This window comes from Podarcis erhardii (genome assembly GCF_964252035.2).
Source record: "Podarcis erhardii genome assembly, chromosome: 6".
In the NCBI taxonomy this organism is placed as follows: domain Eukaryota; kingdom Metazoa; phylum Chordata; class Lepidosauria; order Squamata; family Lacertidae; genus Podarcis; species Podarcis erhardii.
The window spans coordinates 47,744,244-47,768,984 of NC_138510.1; the positions used below are offsets into that span (position 1 = coordinate 47,744,244).

The 24,741-nt window shown below is 46.8% G+C and overlaps 1 protein-coding gene across 1 annotated transcript in view; it reads left to right on the forward strand.

Moving 5' to 3' along the window:
* Positions 1-14,097: 14,097 nt before the first annotated feature.
* The window catches only part of LOC309344357 (chemokine-like protein TAFA-5), a 30,886-nt gene continuing 20,242 nt past the window's right edge, over positions 14,098-24,741 (forward strand). The window contains exons 1-3 of the mRNA XM_081866683.1: positions 14,098-16,500; positions 16,764-16,860; positions 21,880-21,926. Of these exons, the coding sequence (XP_081722809.1) occupies positions 16,404-16,500; positions 16,764-16,860; positions 21,880-21,926 (241 nt within the window). The 5' untranslated portion in view covers positions 14,098-16,403. The remainder of the gene's footprint in view (positions 16,501-16,763; positions 16,861-21,879; positions 21,927-24,741) is intronic.

The window sequence follows — 24,741 nt, forward strand, 5'->3', positions numbered from 1 at the left end:
TTCTTGTGGAAACGCCGACCCTGCAAAGTAGGACAACCGTAATGGTGGGACACCTTTGTTGGTTCTGGACGAGCGCCTGACCTCTGGTTCTGCGACCGCATCAGCTTCCTCATCCTCCTCCAACGCAGGCATGTCCCCATCTGAGTCCTCATCTTCGTCTCTGGTGCCGCCAGGGTTCTGGTCCTCTGCGTCTTCTGGTGCGTCGCCTGTAGGGGGCGCTGTAACACTTGAAGGCAGATTATTACTTTGTGGGGTCTCAAAAGGGAAATATACAAATTCTTGAGTCCTTTCTGACTCATCGGAAGAATCCACAACAGTGTTCTTAGTGTCTACTTTTCCATATTCATCAAAATAAACCGCATGGTATGCATTTGTCTTACCAGTTTGTAAGTCCATAATTCTGTATCCTTTGCCTCCAGAGGCGTATCCCACAAGGATACCTGCTTTTGCCCTGGAGTCAAGCTTGTGTCTGTGTTCCTTGGGCACGTGGAAGTAACATGGACTTCCAAACACACGTATGTGCGACAGATTGGGAGCTTTCCCATGCCAAAGTTCAAATGGTGTGCGCTCTGCACCTTTAGTTGGCAGTCTATTCTGCAAATAGACCGACGTGTACACTCCTTCGGCCCACAGCTTCTGTGGCAAACATGCATCCTTTAGCATGCACCTTGTCATGTCCATAATGGACCTAAACTTTCTCTCAGCTATGGCATTCTGCTGTGGTGTGTAAGGAATTGTGGTTACGTGTGCAATTCCTTCCTTGGCCAGGAGAGCCTGCATTTCATTTGAGCAGTACTCACCTCCATTGTCGCTCATTAGCACAGCTGGAGCTCTCTGGAATTTGTTCTTGACCATGGCAATGTATTCCTGGAACTTGTCCACTGTCTCACTCTTCTCTTTGAGGAAATATACAACACAAAATCTTGAAAAGTCATCCAGAAATATTAAAATATATCTATTCTTTCCCAGTGAGGGAACATTCATGGGTCCACATATGTCAGTGTGCACTATGTCAAGCACTTTGTTGCTTCTTTGTTCTGCACAACGTGGAAATGAAGGTTTTACAGCCTTCTCAGTAATACAGCTTATGCACTTTGCTGGAGCTTTGTTGCTCTGCTTTACCTGCAAACCTCTTACAAGATCTCTTTTCTGTAGATCCAGAATGACGTTGGTGTCTCTATGTCCAAGCCTTCTGTGCCACAGGTCCAGATCTGCTTCATCCTTCTGGCTGGAATGTGCCACTTTTGCAGACTGATTCTCTGAAAGATCAAGCTCATATACACCATTGATTAGCTCTGCTTGAGCAAACACTTTGCCATTTCTAGTCACCTTGCATTCTCCATTTCCAAATGTGATCTGGAAACCTTTCTTGTCCAGTGTGGACACGCTGATTAAATTGCAGCTCAGCTCTGGTACATACAAAACTCTAGAGATTGTGTTCTCAATGCATTCATTGTTTATATTGCATTTCAGACTCATGGAACCTGCACCTTTTGCTTTAACAATGTTGCCATCTGCAATCTCAATTTCAGATCCTTCTTCATCATTTATCTCATTAATCTCATTAAAATAGTCCTTTTTATATGAAAAATGTGAGCTGGCACCTGAATCAATTATCCATTTATTACGTCTATTCTCACGATTCTGGACAGTTAAATTCCTTTCTTGCAGTAGCCATGTGCATTCACATTTCCCCTTCTTTTCTCCTTTTGGCTGAAAGGGGTGGGGTTTCTTGGCTTTAGGAGCCTTGCAATTCTTTGCAATGTGTCCTTCTTTGTTACAATTGAAACAAATCACTTTCTTAGGCATCTCTTTGGACTTTGTAAATTGCCTAGATGCATAACTACTGTCTTTGCTTCTAGCATTTCTCACTGGAGATTCAGCTCTATCTCTGCATTCTTCTTTTAAATAACCAATCAAGTCTTTAAAAGTCAGACCTTGTCTATGATCCATCAAACTTACAAATGCGCTAAAGCGTGGTCCAAGTGATGATAACAAAAATGCTATATTTGTATCTTCATCAAAAGCTTTGGGAGTCAAATCAATTCTTTGAATAATCTCAGTAAACTTGTTGATGTGCTCTGTGAATTCCTGTTTTGAATTCATCCTCACTCTGGTTAATTTACACACCAAGTTTCTGAAGCAGTTTATGCTAGATTCTCCATACACGCGCTCAATATCTCTTAAGATTTGAGATGCATCATCTGTACTATTTATTAATGATAGCTGCTCATCACGAAGTCCACTCAAAATTATGTGTCTAGCTTCGCTGTTCATGCGTTTCCAAGCACTTATCTTGGCTAAAGCTTCCTCAGACGATCCCGTAGGTTGAGGGTTTAAAGCTTCCAAAATGTGCTTATAATCTAAACATGCTATCAAGCGCTGCTTCCAGTGTATGAAATTGTGTTCATTCAGCACAGGCATTCCTAGCTTTGCATCACTATCAAAAGCTGCTCTAGCCATCTTAAAATCCAAAAATTTGAAAATTCTTCAAAATTTCAAAATTTCTCAAAATTTTAAAATCAAAATCTCAAAAATCTCAAAATACAAAACAATTCTTCACTGCCTTGGGTCACTGTGAACTCTGAGGGAAGGGGGGGGTGCTTAATCCCCACTGCACAATGGAACAAAGGACCATGTGCTTACCAGGAAGTTAACTCAGAAAAATACTACTCAACTCAAAATCACAATCCAACGCAATCCTTCAAAAATACGCAGAAATATGCAATACTGGGCCCCATAACCCTTTGTGGGAATGTTCTGGGGTGCAGGAGAGGATATATTGACTAATTATATCCTTATCCAACTTGTGCTAACAAGTTCCCAAAATATCAGCAGAGTTTATAGACATTCCCCTTTAAGTTCGCAACGGTAACGCTTGCACAGGTTCGCTAGAACCTCTATAATAATTACTCTGGTAATTTCCCCTTTGTTCCCTCTTAAAATACAAGACACGACACAGTCTTTATAAAAGTATAAAAGAGTTTACTCACGTTCTGTTCACAATATGATCCCAGAAGGTAGGCAGGCTTAAAAAGGTTACATACACTTAGAATCTATCTTGTAGCAAGATATTACTGTCCTCTCTTGGCTGGGAGCCAAGAGGGCATGTTGCTCCTTCAGAAGATGAAGATGGCAGAGAGGCAAGAGGCAAGAGGGGCAAGAGAGAGAGTGGCTGCCTGCCCTGTGCTTTTATCATTACCTGCACAGGTGAGGCCACACCCACCTCTGGTCACATGGGGAGGAAGTCCGTCCCCAGGAAGTTTACCTGCTTGCTGGACAGACATCCCTCCCCATGTTCTAACATGTACACTCTAGGAATGTTGTCATTGACTGCTCCTGTGTTTACATCCCACAGTACACACACCTGGTGCATCAATGCAGCCATTTTTTTTTTGTGGTTCAGCAGCAAGACCACTCACTTCCCTCACAGCTGAGCTTTCAGACAGCATCTTGGCCACTGGCAGCAGCACTTTCGAAAGGGAGGCTACCTTTCCAGTTCCAGCAAAACTCTTTTAAGAATGTCCCTGCTCCTCTGAGACCGAACTTGCAAAAGAGCAAAAAGCACGTGAGGCTAAAGGTATTTTACGAAGGGCAATATCTTTCCCCAAAGCACTCGGATTGGACAGTTTGGGTAAAATCATTCCCTCTGATTGCAAGTTTGATATGTCAGTTATCACAGAGCTCTCTTCCCCTCTCCACAGTGCCTTTTCCCTCACTTTGACCTCACCCTGGAATTTTCCTTATGTGGTAACTTTAGGTACATTCATTTCACTTTTAGCAGACATTTGCTGCAGGTTTTTTTCTTTAAAAAAACCCAACCCATAATTGTTGAGGTACCACAAAGTGCTTCATGTGGTAACCACTTCAGTTTGGACACTGTGCAGATCCTTGTTTACCTCTGACAAGACGATAAACCATCTCAACTACCCTGCTTCATCCCAGAATTTGAGACTGGCTTGAATTCGCCGCACACCCCTATTGATAACTGCTGAAGCTCATGAGGGTTTAACCTCCTATTGCCTCTTCTCCATTCATTCAGTGAGCCACCCAAAGTGTGTGTGGATATATGTCCCTTCATTGCTATTGAATTGTAATACCTTCTCTCAGGTGTACTTTGTGACCAATCATGAGATGAAGTTTGACCCTAGTTGTGCCTGGTTCAGTACCAAGTGCTAGGAGACCCAAATCTGTATGTCTGGGCCATTTGCTAAAAATGATTACGGGTCAAAAGGCAACAGACACAAAACTTCAGAGAGAACTAGAATCTTTGGGAATATTGTGGATACTAGAAAGGATATATTAATTAAATATTATCCTTCCTCACTCACGCTAGTGAGTTAGTAGCAGAGTATATTCCCCAGTAGCAGGAAGCTAGTTGGTAGATTCGTTTGAATCTCTTTACTTAAGCAATCCAATCTGGCTTGTCCAGATTGGGATTGATCCTGGTAAATTCCCCTTTTATCCCTCTTAACAAGAATAAAGACACAGCAGCCTTCTTTTAAAAGTATAACAAGACGTTTACTTACATTCAGTTCACAGCTGGTTCCCTGAAGGCAGGCTTTAGCTTGTAGTTAGAGAAAAGAGAGTGGGTTCATCCCATGTAGAGATTTGAGCCTGTGTCCTGCTGGCTGAGAGCCAGCAGACAGCAAAATACATCAGTATCAGAAGAAAGCAGCAAAAAGAGTAAGGGAAGATGGCTGTGTGACTGACCCTTTTACAGGGTCTCCCAGGGTCACGCCCACCTACCTGGTCACACATAGGCGGAGGATGCTCCAGACCAGGTGTGACAGGAAGTCTCCTCCTGGCTGGAATAGCACGCCCCTGTATGTCCACTCTGGACAAACAGGAAGTGTCGTATTTGACTGTTTATGTTACATCCTACAGAATTATGGCCAGTGCTTGCTAATGGGAATCTCTGAAGGGTACAGCCAGTGCTTTTTTAAAAATAGAAAAATAGGTGTCGGTACTTACCATGAAGTTGTTACATCAAGTGCCACACTTTTTAACAACAACAAAGAGCTGTCCGTACTGCGTACACTTGAGTACCCCCTGGAAAAAATAGCACTGAGTACAGCATAATGTCCCCAGCCATGCTTGCTACATCCTATGGAAAGCCACCATTTCTGCAAGGGAAGTGTGTGGCCAGCCAGCTCTTCCGACTGAGGATGGTTCCTGTTGACCTGTTTATCTAGCATTCATATTGATTTGCTTGTAGGGAGTATTCATTCTGCTCTGTTTGCAGGGAAGGTAGATTGACATTGCATCAATAAAATGTTATCCCTCACTTTCCAGTACATTTCCCCATCACCTCCCTTACTGCAAAAAGCCCAAATTTTGGAGGAAGCTGGTTTGTTGGGGGCAAGAGCTTCAAATGAACTTTAATTGCACAGCCTTGGGGTATGTGAATGAATCCCACCAGAAAACAATGGCATTCTGGTGCAAAATCCTTCGCCCCATATTCCTACATCACAGAGTGGCCAAGTAGACTCAGCGAACTGGAGAGTACACATCTGCTGATTATGTCAGCCAGCAGGATGCTAGCATAGTATAATGGCCCTACCAACAAAAGCAGGCCACTCTTTACATCACTAAGGTTCCTAATCCAGGATAAAAGAAGAAACCTTTGCTTTATGTTGTGTGGGCTGAGCAGGACAACTCATACCGGATGACAAACACATCCCTCATTGTTTTGTGTAAACTAAAGCTGAGCTCATTCTGTATGAGAGCAGGGGGAGGAAAGGAGAAGATGGGGCAGAGAGAGAGAAAATGACAATTTCCCCAAGGATGCTGTGAGAGCAGAGAGGTCACAGCAGAGTAATAGCCAACTTCTGGGCCCTTGCTCAAAGCCCTCCACACTAGCCTCTGCCAGAAAATTTATTTTTCAGACCACATGCAAAGGAAACGAAACTGCACGTTCCCTTAATTTCATCAGTCATGTGGATTCCAAGTGCATTTCAGCAGCACAAGTACAAACAACTATAACTGCAAATCAGTAAATGACATTTAAGCTTACTATATATGTTATGAAGGGGAGAAAGAAGAAGAAGAAAGGAATTCAGAGAAGAATGAGTAGCCATAGCAACATTAAAGTTTATGGGGTTCAGAGGCTCCTTTACGCACGTCAAGTCCTTTTTCACTGTTACTAAAAACTGTGATCTTGTGCATGTAACTTAGATTTTTTAGCATGGCAGCCCCCGCCCCCCTTTAAGTAGTTGGGATGAAAGAATTAGGGAGCCAGATGGCAGGAGCAAAATAGGGGGGGGGTTGGTTGGGTGAAGTTATTACATCACAATTAGAGCAAGGCTGACTTACTTCTGACATGGAATGTCCTTACAGGTACCATTTTAGGCTTAAGGGCAAATCAGAAAACTTTGGATCTGCACATTGTCATCCAGCAGATCTGCTCAGGATGGCAAAGGGGCATTTTAACTCTCAGCCCTCAGGGAGGAGCAGGAGGAATCCCCTAGAGGCCTTCCTGCTGTGAGCAATTTGCAAAACACCTTGTTGGTAAAGTTGCCTGCCTCTCTTCTGACATTGGCCACACATTGATTGCAGAGCCATTGATGTACCTCTGGTCACTGTTTATCATGTTGTTATGGCTACCTTTCAATTTGTACAGTTTGAGGCTATGGACAGAATCCTTGGCGGAGTGAGATCCATCACCTGCACACCTCCTGGATGATCATATATACTAATAGCAAACTGAGACGGTGTGTTTGGTGCAAGCGCTGGGACTCAGGTGCTGGGCTCAGGAATCAATGTCAGGGCATTTCAGATCTTTATCAGAAAGCAGGATTCGTGGCACAGATCCTTCACCAAGCCTTAGATGTGAAGGCCAGTGGTGAGTTAAAGATGTTCCTGGGGTGTGTAGTGAGGTTGCTCAGAGAGACAGCCTAGAATAGACATGGTGGCAACCCATACATAGTCTTGTAGGAGATCTGAAAGTGTGTCGAAGTGAGTTGGTCATGATGACCAATGAGAGGAGGTTAAAGTGGGGGAATGAACAGGGACTGGGCAAAATCCAGGCAGGCGTGATTGGGCATATGGGAGGGGATTTGGGAGATGTAATAGGGAGGGTTTTGATAAGAGGTAGGATGGCGCAGGCAAACAAACAAGTATGACTCATCTGGAGGGTTACCTTGTGGATGGTCCTGCTGGATCAATTTCCCATCAAGAACAATGACTATGGCAGGTGGCTTCCTGGTGAGTCATGCTGTCTTCCTTGCAGATGCTATTGTTCCAATCGGCCTGCATCTACATTTCTATAGAACTTCTGGCTGATGCAGGAAGCTTGCCTTTGGAGCTCCATGCAGGAGCTTTTAGATACAGAAATATGGTGAGCTTTTGTTTTCCGATCTTGCAACCAAGTTGATCAATGACCTTCCTGGATCCTCATGACTGTGCTAGCGAGAAGGTCCAGCATAGAGAAATCAACTAAGGTCAAGATAGGATAATCATTTCCCATGGTCCTTGGCTTTAGCGAAACCCATCTTTGGTCCACTCCGGAAGACAAAACGGACACTCACTGTCCAAGCCTTGTAACATAGTGACTCAGCTTCAGGACTTTCTGGACGATATTGATTATATGGATCCATTTACTTGGTGATTTGACATGGTCTTGGCTGCTCTGGTGGACAAGCTCTACTGGGAAGCTGACAGGTTGCCTCATGGATGTGTGTGTTTTGAACCTATTTAAGAGCAATTTTTGCTGAGCAGAAATAGGTACATGCTTTGTGCAAGAATCCAGCTGTATGGCTATGATGGAGTCACAGACCCCATCACCTTTCTCCAGCAAGTCTTACAGAAATATTTAGGAGATCAGGAAAGGGGTTTAAAACCCAAGCCAATTTCACTGCGAGTTATTGCTGCTTAATTAAGGCAGTGGTCTGTAATGTGTCCTTGAACCGGTTTAATGTCCCTGGCTTGTCTAGATGAAGGAAGAAGAGAGAAACCTTTGACTTTTTTGTGGCTGGAATGTAGCTGACTATATAAAGAGCTACTCCATTCACTTTTGCCTGTGGTCCTGCCCACCCACATGAAGGAGTATGGCCCTCAGAATTAAAAAGGCTTCCCACCCCCTGTGAAGACAACAAGGCGTTGAATCTGGCAGCTGCAGGGTTGTGTGAATAAGTGTTTTGATTGCCCTCATGGGGCAGTCACCCTGCAGCTAATGAAATGGCACTGAAGCTAAAGCACATTGCAATACCCAGATTTCTTTGGGGGAAGCTATTTGTTAGGACTGCTGGGAATTGTAGCTCTAAGATGGGTGAACTACAGTTTCTAGAATTCTTTGGGAAGGGGAAGCCAGGTGCTTTAGATGTATGCTGTGGATGTGGCCTAAGTATCTGGCCATGCACAGACTGAGCCTCTCCAAAGCTCCTGGGAAGTGGATCTCCTCTGTCCAACTTGGCATCCAGGTTAGACGTGTCTCTCTCTTGCGTCTGATGTTTGCATCTACTTCAAGCGAGTACACTTCACTGTATGAGATGTGCTCTTTATGAGAAGGTTAGGAGCTGCTGCGTTAAAACACTCATTAGCAGAGAATGTAACATAAAACCATCCCCCAGATGGATCCAGCTACTTTGTTTAATTTATCTCTTTTCAACATTTTTACTTCCTTAGATGGCAACACAGAGTTACTTAACATCCCAGTGGAGTGGAGTTTTTTCTTTTAAGAGGGTTTGGAGACCTGCAATTTATTATAAAGGTCACCAATTCACACACACACAAGCACATGCGCCACAGTAAGGTAATAAAGACTAAAAACACATTAAAATAATGTTAAACATCTGAAAATAGCCCATGAAATTATGTTCGCTTGTTCCATTGATGCTATTACTTTGTGGCTACTCTGGACTTGTCTTGGTAACAGGGTAAAGGTAAAGGTAAAGGGACCCCTGACCATTAGGTCCAGGCGCAGACAACTCTGGGGTTGTGGTACTCATCTCGCTTTACTAGCCAAGGGAGCAGGCGTACAGCTTCCAGGTAATGTGGCCAGCATGACTAGGCTGCTTCTGGCGAACAAGAGCAGTGCACAGAAATGCCGTTTACCTTCCCGCTGGAGTGGTACCTATTTATCTACTTGCACTTTGACGTGCTTTTGAACTGCTAGGTTGGCAGGAGCTCACTCCATTGCGGGGATTCGAACCGCCAACCTTCTGATCGGCAAGCCCTAGGCTCTGTGGTTTAACCCACAGTGTCACCCGCATCCCTGGTAACAGTGTACCGCAGCTCAAATTGGCACTGTATTTGCAACAAATGAAGTTCTCACAGTGGGCAACCTGAGGCCTGTTGGAAACCTGAAAGCAGGATTCAAGCACAAGAACACTGTCCCCTCCTGTGGTTTCCAGCAACTGGTATTCAGAAGCCACACAGCCTCCATTTGTGAAGGCAGAGCACAGGATTCATGGCCAGCAGCCTTCTATAGCTCTTGCCTTCGATTTGTCTAATCCCTTTGGGTGGTGATTGGTGCCCATCACTGCCTTCTGCTGTGGGAGCAAGTCCCATAGTTTAACTGTTCTGTATGAAGAAGTACTTGTTCATGTTCACAAACTTTTATTGCACTAGCCAATGGCCATGACATTATCCAGAAACATCAACAGTCACTAAATATACAGGAAAACCACAGCCAAATCTACTAAAATTCTATGTTACATAGAATAAAAAAGTAGTTTACCTGTCCTGAATCTTCCAACAGGCCCTGGAGGAAGGCAGTATACACAACATAAATTTAAAGCGTCCACCTCCCAAAAATTCTGGGAACTGTAGTTCAACCCTCACAGAGCCATAATTCCAAGCACTCTTAATTACAGTTCCCCGTATTATCTGGGTGCTTTGTGATTTAAGCTTGCTTTGAACGTATGGTGTACCTGCAGAAGTGAACAATCAGATATGAGGCAAAGATTTAAAAATGAAATACAGTATTTCATTGTTTGCATTTTTAATACAGTTCACAGACTTTAAACACATTAGATTGCCTGTCTCAATGTTCTGGTAGTTCTTCAGTCACCACCATCACTAGTGTACCTTTATAGGCAATTTCTGGCAAATCTTTTGTTGTTGTTGCTGCTTCATAAATATGAGGGATTTTGCTCTTCATCCCTTACATGAAGGAGTTCTATAAAGTTCAAACACCTTTCCATTTCATCCCAAAGCAGTGGCTGGAAAGCGAGCGCCTCATTAGTGGTGCTCTTTGTGCTTTCTTCCTTAACTGCGAAACAGAAAGGCTTTTCTGCCTTAAGGTCAGCACAAAGGACCGAGTTCAGGTGTCAAGTTTTGTCTGGGAAGAAGATGCGGCTGGGAGATGCCTCCGAGAACTGTCGCTTGTGAAGTCAAACCTTTCCGTATCACAGCAACCCAGCTTTAGACTACCTCAAAGTTGTGAAGGGAGGAGTGCTTGGGGGAAAGGGCCCCTTTGAGAAAATCAGGTCAAAAACACACTGAAGCCGCTCTGTGGTTCCTTTCCCTGCCTTTGATCTCTTCTCCACCAGCTCCTTGAAAAGGGTTTATTTCCCTTTGTGCCTCTGCTGCCCTATTTTCTCCCCTGTTTAATTTCTCCCAATTGACTTTAATTGAGATCTCATTAGTAACTTTCACTAGTCTGGTAAGCACTTTATACCGACACCTCTCTTCCCCCGCCAATCCCCACTGCTGGGTTGGTGCCCAGAATATTCCTGCTCCCTCCCTCAGGCTGGATGGGACAAGATTCCTTCGGAAGCAAGGGGGGGCAGTAACTTCTCACAAAGGGACAGGGAGCATCAGCAGCCTTTGAAAGGAAAAGCTTCTGGGGGAAAATATTGCTTTCACTTAAAGGCATCTGGCTGGGAAACAAGAGCTTGCACAAATCCAAGAGGCCACAGCAAGTACTGCTGGAGATAAGGAGATTCTGATATTATTTCTGTAGTGCAGGGTCAAAACTTGACAGCCTTTTGCTGGCTCTCCTTTGCTTTCTCATTGAGTGTGTTTGCCGGGCTGGAATGGTCCTTAAATTCTGGATGGAGGATAGTGAGAGGCATGTGAGTGGTGTGCATACGAAAACCAGCCTGATGTAGAAACATAATATGATTGCTCCATCCACCTTAGCCTCTGGCCCTACCTGCCACTCTCATGTGGTTCCCGAGAAGCTTTCTCAGAAAGGAATGTGGGGCCTCAGGATGAACAAGTTTCTCCATCCCTGATCAATGGGGCTCCTAGACTTCATCTTCATCACCATTAGTTTACAGAAGCATGGAAAATATACTAGACACTGGAAATCAATGAAAACCTTCCCTCCCTGCCTAACTAACCCCACCCATAATAAAACAGAGATAATGATGGGGATTGCAGCAGCTACACCTAATACTTGCTTGGAAATAGTAATCTGACAAAGCAGGCAATTTATTAAAATGTTTCATCCATTCAATAAGGCCACAACACACACACACACACACACACACACACAGTGTTCACATTACCACAGTGAAGTTGCTCTTTGCCCCCCGCCCCATAGCACATTTCATAACTCTTTCCCCCCTAGCTTCTCACATCAGCATGTATTTGTTAGTGTCATATTTGTTGAGGGGGTCACTGAGGGGTGAGGATGTCTTTACCCCAATGCAAAGGTGTCCACACCTTGGCTAGAGAGGAATTAGGAATGCCTTAAGGACTTGCAATCTGTGTGAAGATGGTTTGAGAAATGTGTGTATCAGAAACAGCCGATTTTTATAACGAAGTAAAGGATACATATGCATTGTGGATACCATCATGGGAGCATGGATTAAAAACCCAGCAATGGAGATGCAATGAGTGCAGGGCACAGTAAACGGGAGCATCAACACACACACACACACACACACACACACGTTTGCATTTTGGTCCCAGTCCCATGAAGCTCTGGCCATTCTTAGCTCCTGATGAAAAATCGATGGGAGCCTAATGGATCTTGGTGCATTGCCCCTTGCAAAGAATGCCTGCCCTGACAGCATTCAACAATTACTCTTTAAGCAGGACTAATAATGCTGACTTGTGCGCCGGCTCCTTTTCAACTCTGATATGGTTGCCTTCCTTATTAATATTATCAGGTGCATTATGAAGACAGAGTCTCCCAGCTTTCTGGTGCTAATAATAGCCCCGGCTTCACTGGACAAGGGAGTCAATAACTGTAAGCTGGAGAGCTTATCTGAGGTGTACTCTCCTGCATACAAATCTCATTTAAAGAACGCCCAGTGTCAGTAAACAGTTTTATTACTGACTATTTATATTGGTTTCCCTTTATCCCCACAGATCTGATGGTAAATTACCCGCCCGAGTGCTATTCATTCAGGGCCCCTCATAGTTAACAAACCAGTCACAGGCACTGCTGTGGTGGAACACATGTATTGATTTCCCCCAAATCAAAGGAGAGGGCCAAGAGAGAACGCAGGGGCTTTTCATTACAGTAGAAGCCTCCAATGGAGAGGGAGAGGCTCCTTTTGCTGCATTTGAATGAAGGGAACTAAATTGTTGCACAAGTCTTTAGAAGAGAGCCTTTCAACCCAGGAACGACCCAAAATTGGAAAGAGCAACGAGAAGCAGTTCTGACAGTTGAGCGCTGGAGGCAAGGCGGTGTGTCTAGGAAGGGGAATGATGGGACCCAAACAGATACTGTTGTTTAACAGCAGGGATGGAAAGTAAAAAAACAACAACTAAAAAATAAAAACCTGTGCTGCACACCTTCCATGATTCTGACCAAAAAACAAAACAAAAAGGAATCCTTCCAAGAGAATTCAGCATCCTAAGTATATTATTTAAAAAAGGGGAGAAAGGACCAGTCTTTAAGAGCCAATGTGGTGTAGTGGTTAATGTCGATGGAGCCAGGATCCCGCTCACTCACCCAAGATAACTAGGGGTGCTTTCAGACTTGATCATTGTACATTTATCCTGATTGTTTGCAAAGAGATTAGGTGACATTGGCTATTTAGTGAACATTCAGTCTTATTTGTAGGGAGGCTAGATGATGTACATCAAAGCAAGTGTTGTCCCACACTTCCAAGTGCATTTTCTCATCACTTTCCTTATTGCAAAATGTCTGATTTTGGGGAGACTCAAGATTTGCTGTGCAAGACCTCATAATCAACTTTAATTGTGCAACCTGAAGTTGCCACTATGTGATTGAAAATGGTGAGAGTCTGTGAAAGCACCCTCTGTGACCTTGAGCTAGTCACCATCTCTCAGCTCAACCTACCTTGCAGGGTTGTTGAGAGGATTAAAGGAAGGAAGAAAAACACGTGCACTGCCCTGAGAGAGGATATAAACATAATGAATGAGAATGTGAACACAGGTCTGAAAATGTTTTAATCTACATGTGGTGACATGTCAGAAGGTTGTGCAGGATTTCCAGAAGAAACCAGGATCTGATCAGGATTTCAGGGGATGGGGGAATACATTGGAACAAGGGGGTTCATCCTATATTATGTCAGACTACTGGTCCATCTGGTTAGAACTGTTTACACTAATACAGGAAACCTCTGGCCTGCAGACTTCTACCGGTGGTCCACCAGGCTTCTTAATCTGCCCTCCTGGCACTCTAGGTAACCCACAGCCCTTTCCCCCTCTGCAGCAAGCTGGCAATATAGGAAGAAAATAAAGCTGCCAACCAGTCTTTACCCAAGCCTGGAGTGCAACTTCTATCAACCCCAGCCAGTATGGCAAATTGTCCTAGTTGCGGTCCAGAGTATCAGATTGGGGAAGGTTGCTTTACACTGACTGGCTGGCAGCCACTCTTCAGGGTTCCATGCAGGGGTTTTTCCCGGAAATACCCTCCCCCCCCGCGCGCACACTTCTTGCCCAGCCTATGGAAGCAACCCAGATGAGAGCGAAAACACAAGTATTACTTCTGCCAGAGGCAGCCACAGCCGTGAGTGCGGTGGCCGATTCCTGCAGAATCTGCCTGCGTGCCTGCCTAGGGCAGCGAAAGCCCTCATGGGCGCCTTAGGCTAGGGCATGCCAGCAGCCCCCAGAGAACTGGAGAGGCCTCCATGGCTGCCAAACACCCTCCTTTTGGGGAGGTCGCTTGGAGCCCAAAGGCAAGTCAGCAGATTCCCCCCCCACACACACACCCAAATCTCTAGCTAGATCTCCTCGCTCGCTCACCGCCCCTGGCGCCCGGATCCAGCCCCGAGCTCCGCCGAGCACAGCGGAGCAGGCAAGCCGCACAGCTCTGGAAGCAGCCCGTCCGGCATCCTGTCCCGCGGCTTCTGCGCATTGTGCGCGGCGGCGTCGGTTTCCGCAGCTGTCCCTTCGGGGGCAGTACCCGGAGGCCACCCCGGCCTCGCGGGGAGCAGGGTCGCGGCAATCCGGCGCCGATCCCACGAGCGAGGGAGCCCGGCGCGAGAAGCCGAATCGCTCTCGGTGAGCGCACGGCCAGCCGCCCTTTCCAGTCCCTCCATAATTGCCCGGGATGGACAAGGAAGCGCAGAAATGCGGCATTGCTTGATCGCCCCCCCCCCACCCTCATGCCCTGCGGTTTTCACCTTTCTCTAAGGGGAGGAAGAGGAGGAGGAGGAGGGCGCGCTCCCCGCTTCTAAGCCGGACTCTCATCCGGCCTGAGCGGAGCAGCGAGCGAGAAAAGGCGCCGCGCGAGCGAGGGAATGCGGCAGCCCGGCGGCGGCGAGCTGATCAGGTGGGCAGGCAGCGGCTCCCGGGCGCGCGGCGAGGAAGGGGTTAAGCGGAGGGAGACACTCCGCCAAGGAGAATTCAGAGCAGGTGGTCTCCGTCTGGGAGGGCGGCCCGCGGCCAAAGGGATAGGCAGGCGCTGCCGCCGGTGCCGCCGTTTCGGGGCGCCAGGCAGTGCAGGAGAGCCCATCGCCGAGAGAAAAACTTTCCCCGGATCTTTTTCTCCGCACGAGGAGGAGGAAGACGCAGGCACTGCCCACCCCCGGCTGGCGAGAAGCTGCCGCTGCAGCAGTGCGCGGGGGGGGGGGCTGATTCTCGCGGGGATCGCCGGCACCCTGCAGGAGCAGGAGGCGGAGGAGGCGGCAGCGCGGCGCGGGAGCGGAGAGATGCCCCTCGGGGTGTCTCCGCGGGGGAGTCCAGAGGCGCTTCTTCCCGCGCCGCCGCTCCGGCCTGAGCAAAAGTGAAGGAGGCGAGGCTCCTGCCGCAGCCCTTGGTCGGACTCGGCTTGGCGCCGGGGCTCCTCCGCCACAGGGAACGTGCCGCCCGCTCCTGCTGCGGAGAGCCGGGAAGTCTCTCTCTCCCCCCGTGCGCGCGTGTGTGTGGCGAGGCCGTGTTGCGTCGTGGAAAAAGAGAAGGCGGGCGGTTATTGCGAGCCCCAGCTCCGGATCTTGCTCGGGTATCTTTCTGTGTATGCACATTTGGAACACACACATCGGATCCCTCGGATCGACTCGTCACCCCTCCTCAGTTGCGCGCGCGCAAAAACACCCCGACAGATCACGCCGCCAGCCGACGGCCGGGTCCTGGGAAGGCGCCCTGCCACAGGTAGCCGCGGCGGCCCCGCGCCTTCGCCGGCACGCTTGGAGGGAGAGTCGCGACGCGCGTCCACACCCGGAATCGCGCGTTCCCCCCCCTTCCCCCAAAGGGTGCGGAAGCTTCTGGCTGAGGACCCCCGCCCCGCGCGCCCACTCCCGCCGCATCGTGCCCACCCCACCCCCCGTGCTCTTCCTCGCATCCCAGGATGAATCGTCCTCCTCGCGCGTTGGGGAGGCCGGCGGAGCAAGCGGCGGCGCAGGCGAGGAGCCGATCTGCTCCCGGGTGGGCTCTTCTGCAAGGAGGAGAGCGCGCCGCCGCGAGGGTTTCGCCTGACCAACGGCGCCCAAGTGCTCGCAGGAACGGGCGCAGCGCCTGCTGAATCGCCGGGGAGCTGAAAGGCCCGGAGGAAGTCCGGAACCGAACTGCAGGGCGGTCGGGACTTGCACCGGCACCCGGGAAAGGGGCGGCTCCCTCCGGCTACGACCCCGGGGATACTTTTCAAGCGACTCATTGGGTGCCCGTCGGGTTTTGGAGCGCCCTCTTTCCCAGGACAAGCGGGGAGGCTGGAGTTTGGGAGATAGCACGTGAAAAAGAAGACATTTCTCTCCATCGCCACCCCCCACCTCGGGATCCTGTGAGAAATAAGACTTATGGCGCTTCTGGACTTCGGGATGAGAAGCGCCGGATCCTAAAAGGAGCTCGTCGGGGCCTCTGTAAAGTAGCAGTTTGAAGCTGCCCCCCCCCCTTCAGAAGCCTGATGCTGCTACTGCCTGTCGCTTGGCTCTGCTGTGAAGGGAATGCAGCTGTGCTCCAGGCACAGCTGGAGCCCCTCTGTGCCAGGAAAACACCCCCCTGGTAGTTGGATTGTGTGAAAGTCTGGATTTAGGGGGCGGAGAGGGGGCACCACCCTCTTTGGCCCATCTGCTGGCCCATCTGGGAAAACCTCTATAAGGATGCTGGCCGGATGGAGAGAGCTGTCTACAGGGATAAGTGCTACACTTTGTTGCCTCCTCTTCTTCTGGCTCCTGTATTCTCATCCACCCAAGGAAGGTACGTCCGTGCCCGTTTCATACACCACTTTGCCACTTCACCTTATGGCCTTTGCAGAGAGTGCAGGGAAGGAGCTTCCCTTATTCCGCCTTCAAGGCTATGCACAAATTGGAACCCTGCGATGAGGCTGGGGTAATCTAAATAGGGATCATTGCCGCTGTCTAAGGTCCTGAGGGTTATCCTGGGGTTGCTGGCGAGGAGAACATGTTAAAACAAATCTAAATGCCTGCCCATTTGGCCATGATCACCCCTTCTTTATTTAGGTTGGAAAGAGCAAGCAGAACCAGAAAGGCACATAGGGATTTGGACAGAAAGGCCTTTCAGGCACCCAAGACTCCTCGGATTTTATAAAAGCACCTGGTAAGCTTCAGGCCGGTTGGTATGTTGAAGCAGGGAAGATGTAGGCCACCGCACCTACCCACCCTGGCAAATTGCTTTAAGCACATTACATATTCCGCTCCCCCCCCCCCCCGCCAAAAAACCAGCCCAAGTATGGGCATAGAAAACAAAAGCAAGCAATTGGAAGGTAGCTGAAATGCTGTGCCATAGTGGCACCCAGGTTATCCAAGGGACACGGCCTGGGTTACCTTTTCACAGATGAGTTAGAGAGTCCTTTCAAATTAAAATCAGGGATCAAGGCTCCAAGAACACATTTGGTCATTCCACTAACCTCTCCTTTTATAAAAGGCTACAAAGGCAAGAATGAGGAACTGTTGACCTCACTTCCAACCCATCCCTGGTTTTCCTTCCCTGATTTCTGTGGGTCATTTGAAGAATTTAAATTTCAAAGGCATAAGACACAACCTACCCATTTCCTATGGTTTTTCCATACAGGAGGCAGCAGGGCTGAATAAAAGAGCAAACAGCGAATTTTAAGGCTTTACTTCTGTGCAAAGTTGTGTGGGAAGAAGGCCCATCGAAAAATGAGGGCCTTTAAGCCAAAATTTGTAAGCTCAGTCAAGCTACATGTGCAATAACAATCCTCCTGGAAGGAGATTTAAGTAGCAAATTTCTCATATCTGTAAACTGCTTTGAGGTGTTTTTTTGTTTTTGTTTTTTTTATACAATTGAGCAGTTTATAAATTTTATGAAATAATAAATATCTAAGAAGGATTCAGAACTTGAAGAGCCAAAGATCAGGGCAGAAGAATGGTGGTCCTAGCCAGGAGAGAGACATTTGCACTTGACAAACACACACATAAGGGAAACCTTCATGAAAGGAGAGATCTGGAGGACTTTAGTATGGGTGTTTAAATCCTTATCTGAGGCTGCAACCTTTTATACCAGGGATGGAGAACTTGCGGCCCTCTAGTTGTTGGAATATCAGCTCTCATTATCCCTGATATTTGGCCATGCAACAACTTTTGGAAGGCCCAATGTTTCCCATCCTAGCTCTAGATGCACAAATCTGGGAGTAAGTCCCACTTACCGGTAATTCAGTGGACTCATTTCTGAAGATCTGCACATGGGCATGCACAATGGACTGGATTCAACTCAGTACTCCTCCCAAGCAGAAGCTTCCTCTAGCACAGTGTGACTTTCCACTCCTCCTCATGGATGCCTCCTGTGACCCTCCCCAAAATGGTTTGAGCAGGAGAACCCCAAGAACAGGGAAAGGAGAAGGCAGATCATTCCATGAAGCAAGCAGAAATGTTTTCACTAATGGAGCCATCTGCCTAGGGCTACACTGAATTCCTCCCTGTGACTTCACATTCTCTCTGCATCAAACTCATTTTCTGTGCCCACCTTGTTTAATGGAGGCAGTTCATGGCTGCTGTGTTGCTCTTAGCACACTGGGTAATCTCCCACTGACCCTTTCTAGCGGGCTGAATAATTTTGCGTAGCAAACCTTTACTGGAAGGGCTCAGGTCTGTTGGCTGCTAGCTACTTTGAACAGTACTGCTGTGGGTGACAAGTGACATGACCATGTTTACTGCATGGAGTTTGAAGATTGATTTAATCTGATACTTGCAGTCCAGTTGGAGAAAGTTTTAAATTTAGGCCGAGTAGCCCAAGTAGCAAGCCATGCATGGGAGAGAAAGCACCTCAGTCTAAGGAAGAGGGGATTTTTGCATTGTTGGTTTTGATTTAGACATTTGATTTAGACATTGGCTTATTTCTAGGATTCCATTTCACTTTCACGATTAAGTACTTCAACATGCTCAACATGCACTTAATTGCGATGCTTTTGGAGAGAGAAGGAGATGAACAGAGAAAGGAGCTTCTTTGTGTAGTGAACACTAAGTCATAGGGATATGTGACCTTCAGGACATGCTATCTTAATATATCAACCCAGTTTCATTGATATTTGGTTGCTGAGATGCATCATGGAGCTTGATCAGGTGATGGGAAAAGCTTCTGCTTGAGCCCATAGGGAGCCAGTGCCAATTGCAGTAGACAATACTAGACTGGCAAATGGTCTGGTCTCCTTTAAGATCAGGTTCCAATCCTGTCACTAGCTTTCACTTGTGATGCTGAACACATCACTTTGCCACAAATGGGTCTCTTTCTGCAGCCTAAACACAGTGACCCTCAAACTTGTCATTCTTATCTTTCAGCAGAGCTTATTTTTTCTGGTCCTAAAACTCTTCAGTCACAGGTAGCCAATGTGGTACTACCCCCTACTTTAAGCAAAAGCTACCAGTGGGGAAAGGAAGGAGGTCTGCAATGAGTGAGGTCTCCTTGAAAGTCCCATAGTCCATTAAATTTGCAGTTTTGGTCCTGAAAGAGATTATTTTCCAAAGGCAAGAGCCACCTAGGCCTGTGTGTGGTTGGGTTGTTAATGAGAAACTAGTTGCTATGATTTTCTGCACTCAAGAGAATGATATATCACCTCTTTGACTTCCCAGCCCACTTGATTCGGTATTCGTTTACAGAAGAGTGCCCTGGAGACAGTTGGTTTCTTAGACTCTTTACAAGCTGCAAACCCACAACTTTGGGAGAGGAAGTCAAATGCTTTGTTCATTTGGCTGTCCCCCCCCCACACACACAATGGGGAAAAGAAGCACCCATGTTCACCATTAATAATTCTGTGGTTCAGTTTTAGTTCGCTCAGGGTCCCATTTTCAGATGATAGCTTCTAAGGGGAGTTCAGTTTTCCAGGTTGGCAGACATCTACCAGAAGAGGAACCCAATGTCTTTCTGTCTATTTTCTATTTTCATTTTGACTTAACACAGAAAATCCTAGCCATGTTTGTATCTGAAACACTCCACGTAAAGCACCACTGAGTAATGAATAGGAATTACACAAGGAGTAGACTATTAGAAGCAGTTGGCAATTTGCATGGGTAGCTGCTAACCAACGTTTCCTGGGTCCCCCCCCCCTCCTTGTGTGTGCAAGATCCACTGAGCCCTGTTAAGTAACTGATTTGTTGCCCTTGGTTTTCCCCAACTTCCTTTCCCCCAGTTTACGCTGTGTAACAAACAGCTCTGCTAGCCCAGAAGCTGCAGAAGAAATCCTGTGCTGATGTTTGCTCACCCAGAAACATAAAGAGCACTGTCAGCGTAAACGTTCCACCGAGAGCTCCCAAGACAGGCCTACTGCAAACCAGGATGCGAGGGGCACTTTGCAGATCCATGTGGATCCATAAATAATGTCACAATTAGCAACTGAAACCAAACATTTATTCAATAATTCAGTTGATGCAGCCTCAGCCAGTCGAGCAGGAGCTATGAGTTCAGTGCTGATCACCCGCATGCAAGAGGCAAGACACTGCCAAATTATCAGCTGCCTTGCCAGAGCCCTAGGTGTGTTATAGGCCACAAGGCCGGTTGCTGCACAGCTTCTTTCACTGGACAGTTTGTAAAGCAGCTAAGGTGGAGATTGCTTGCAGTTCATTGCTATGCCTCCATGGCAAGGAAAACCGAGTGCTGGGATGTGTGAGTGTGTGTACATATCACACACAGCCTAAACAGACTTGCTTTTAGATGTGCTGCATAGCGAAAATTCTAAGAAGAATCTCATAAATCCAAAACTAGCTATGTGATTTTTGCCTGGAATTCAGCAATAAATAAAACAGATGGAAGCAGCATTGATCCATAAGAAAGATTCTGAAATCCACAGTTGGGCAATAGCTTAGGCGGACCGAGGAAAACATCACAAAACAGAGCAAGTGTTTTGAGTTCTTCAGAACTCTTCGTTGGCTGGATGTTAAGCAAAATGGGCGGAAGAGTAAAAGCAATAAGGAACTCAACTGGCTCAATGTTGTAGTTGTAAAGTCTGCATTTAGACTCAGTGGCAAGCTGAAGATTGTGGACTGTATTACACCCCATCTAAAACAGTATCGTAGCACTTTAAACAGGGATGGCTTCTCACAAAAATTCCTGAGAATTATTATTTTTTAAGTGTGCTGAGAGACCCCTATTCCTCTCACAGAGTTACCATTCGCAGAGTGGTTTTGCCAGCAGTCCCTTTCCCCAGGGAACTCTGGGAAATTATAGGTCTGTGAAGAGAATAAGGGGTCTCCTAACAACTCTCAGCACCCTTAACAAACTGCAGTTCCCAGGATGCTTTGGGTGAAGCCATGGCTGTTTAAAGTGGAATGATACTGCTTTAAATGTATAGTGCAGATTGGGCCTTTCCTGCTAGGTCATGAGTGGGGAACTGGATCTGGCGGGTGGGCTAGATCCTTCCTTGCCCTACCCCATGACCCTTCTATGACCGGTGGGCAGGGCCACCCAACTGTCAGTCACCCAACCTCATTATTATGCCAGGTGTCAAGTTGAAAGGGCCTTGTCATTGATGGGCATCAGAGACACTGTCATTCAGTACCTCTCGACTGATGGGTGCTGAGAGATATATTTGTGGAGTCTCTGAGTGGTTTCAATACAAACCTCTTGCAAACAGGTTTCAAAGTACAATCATACATCGGAAGTCGAACAGAATCCGTTCTGGAAGTCCGTTCAACTTCCAAAACACAGCTTCTGATTGGCTGCAGGAAGCTCCTGCAGCCAATCAGAAGCTGCAGAAGCCCTGTTGGACGTTTGGCTTCCGAAAGAACGTTCAAAAACCGGAACAACAACTTCTAGTTTTTGGTCATTTGGGAAACAAAATGTTCGACCCCCAAGGCATTCGGGAGCAGAGGTACGACTGTAATGGCAGCCAGTCACGCATTTACCTTCCTTACACCTGATGTCACGTAAGATGACAGGCAAGTGGGCACTGTTTGGGGGAAATGGCTTTGTGGGCCAAATTAGGACCCTTTCTGGGCCTCATTAGGCATGTGGACAGAAAGTGTCCCACTCCTGTTTTAGTCTAACCTTAATATACCATGACAAAGAATCAACGGCTTTGGAAACAAAATCAGGAAGAGTGACAATGACTGCTCATTTCCCTCTAATACAGTCTTGTTCAATATGTGCCATGGTTGTGTTTTTCAGGGCTTTTGAAAGTTCGCAAGACCAGGAATGCCTCCATTGCAAAAGAGGTTTGCTCTCGTAAAATGAAATATATGCTGTGTAAATGCTTAACTCTGCTCCAGTTTCAGTCGAGAGAGACTAAAGTTTGTTAGTTTATTTCAGGAATTTATCCCCCACATTTCAGTAGATGTCTCAAAGCAACTCACGTACAATGTGTAACATGGAAAACGTGTATTGAAACATCAGAAAATGGAAACATCAGAACAATATTCATAGTGCAAAGGTCTCCTGAAATAAAAGCATTTTAACCCAGCTTTTGAAACTTAAGCAGAGATGGTGCCTGCCTGATTTCTAATGGGAGGGAATTCCACAGATGTGAAATTTAGAAGAAGAAAAAAGCAGAAAGTTCCAGTAGAATTGTCGTACATGACAAACTACACAGGGATTTAATGTCGTTTCAGCATGGTGCGGCAATATGTGAATTAAAGCTCCTGCTTAATGCCTTTTTGCTTTGAGCAAACCATACTTCATATGTTGTTCGAGCTTCTCTTTGATCAGCCAAATAGGTGGTGGGTGGAGAGATGCCAATAAAATCTCTGAGTCAAGTGTAGACCCAAAGCTAAAATTTGCTATTTTTGGCTTGCCATTTTACCCAAGGGAGATAATAAATATTTCATGCTTGCTTTAGTTGAGTTGCATGAGGGTTTGTGAGTCCAGTTTAATGCCATACTCTGCAGATGTAGAGAGATATACACAAGTGCTAACTGTTGATTATGCTTACAAATAGGGGAAAAATATATATCCAGAGATGGAGAAATGCAGCTTCCCCTTCCCCCAGAGCTAGCACAGAGTAAGAAAACCATGAAGTAAAGAGATATTATTCCTCTCACCTCTATAAAGGATCAAGGCTTGCTTTTGTGGCCAATATGAGATCTGAACCAGGGCCTCGGAAACTCTTAACCTCTTTATCAAATCAGTACTAAACTAGTATTGAAACTCAGCAAAGCATCTTCCATAAAATGAGCAGTTCTCCACTTTCAGTTCTCCACTTTCATTATAGATTAAGTAAAGGGTGGGCAGACTTTAGGTTTGTGGGATCTGATTTCTTTTTTAATAGTCCCCGAAAGCTGTCCACCAATCAGAGCCAGGTGCAAAATACCAGGAAGGCGGAGCCAGCTACAAAAGGGTGGAGCCAGTGACCTATTGCCTCCCCACGAGCCATCCAATGGGATGATCCATGTGTAGAAGTCTGCATCTGAAATACTACAGATCAGGGACTCCTAACAACCTAATAGGGGGGAGTCTTTTTGTTCCTTTTATTATTAAACAGCTGGAAGCCAGAAAACCTTGATGTGCCTCAAAATGGCAAATAATCTAGTAGAGCCCATCACTTGAAGCCTATGTGGTGGGACAGAACCTGACTTCTACTTTCCTGGAGCGTAGGTAAGGTTGGGCCTGCACGGTTGCATTGATGGGAGCCAATCCAGCAGTCCTGATGATGCAACCCTGTTGTCTTAACCTCACCACCACCCCAGCCAGGTAGGCAGCAGTGACACCTGTTGCTACTGTTACCCACCACTGCTTTAGATTATCTGTTTCTCTCTTGGTGAGCTCACGTGTGATGTGGCTGAGGGTTGGTGCATTAAGGCTCCTTTAGGACAAAGGGATGCTATAGATCATTTTCAGATCCCTTCCAGCCCCACGATGCCAAATCAATTCATGTGAAGATAAAGAAGGATGTAAAAATGAAATGCATTAGTGGAGCGATGGTGCTGAGATTCCGAGGTGACAAAGCATTCCATTGATATTAAGCAAATTGGGAGAAAAGAGCGTTCAGCAATTAGCGTACCCAGAAAACTAGGGAACCGGGTGTTAAAAAGCAACCATTTTTATTCCAGAAAGAATTAGCTTGGAATAAATTGTACCGTCTGTTTCTACTTTTGCAATCACTGACATGGATGATAATTGCCTTTCTACACTTTAGGGCATATTTCTGAGATCACAGAACATGGCAGCTATCCCTTAATGTGCTTTAATCACCTCTTTGCTCAGGCAGTTAAAGAAGTTGAAGCGTTTCCCCTTCTTTCTTCCTTCCAATCAATATTTTCCAGAGCGGTACCTTTCCCCCTGTTTTATTTCCATTTTGATTTGTCCCTCCTCTCTCATAGTCCCTCTTTCCTCCCTCCTCCCCCACCTTCCTTTTCTTGATTATAATATGTGCCAGGGACAAATTCACTACTTCATGGATGAAGAACCTCAGGCCCACGTGCAGCTCTCCACACTTAGCTTCCTGGCCCCTGAGGTTCTTCCCAGGCCACATGCCCCCTTCCCAAACCACACCCCTTACCAGCCCTGCCATACACACTCCGTGAGTGTTTCTGCCAGGCAGAGCTCTTACCCTCTTACCTTCCTTGCTTGGGCGGATGATGGATAGAGATGCATATGTGTCAAGAAACAGGTCCACTGTACAAAGGTAAAACTAGCATTTATTGATGCATCTACTTTTGCATGTCACCCTGCCTGCCACTGGCCCCCTGGAAGGCTGTCCAGAAGGCAATCTGGCCCTTAGGCCAATCTAACCCCACCCCTGCACTGCTTGAAAGATAGCAGACAGCAGGCTGGGGTGCCTAATCACAAGTAAACATACTTTTCTGTAGGCATGCCTCCTTGTTGCTTCAAGTGACTGTCTTAAAAGGGGCAGCATTCCTTGCAATGCCTGCATAGATACTGCAGGACACATTGCTGGTAGCTGAAGCAGCTTGCCAAGTGGGGCAGGGCTGCAACAGTAGCCTCCTGGCAGCAGCATGGCTGGGAGGCAGAGTAAGACCAGGGCTGTCTGGATGAAGTGGTGTAGCCAACCCAACGCTCCTGCTGGCAAGCCTT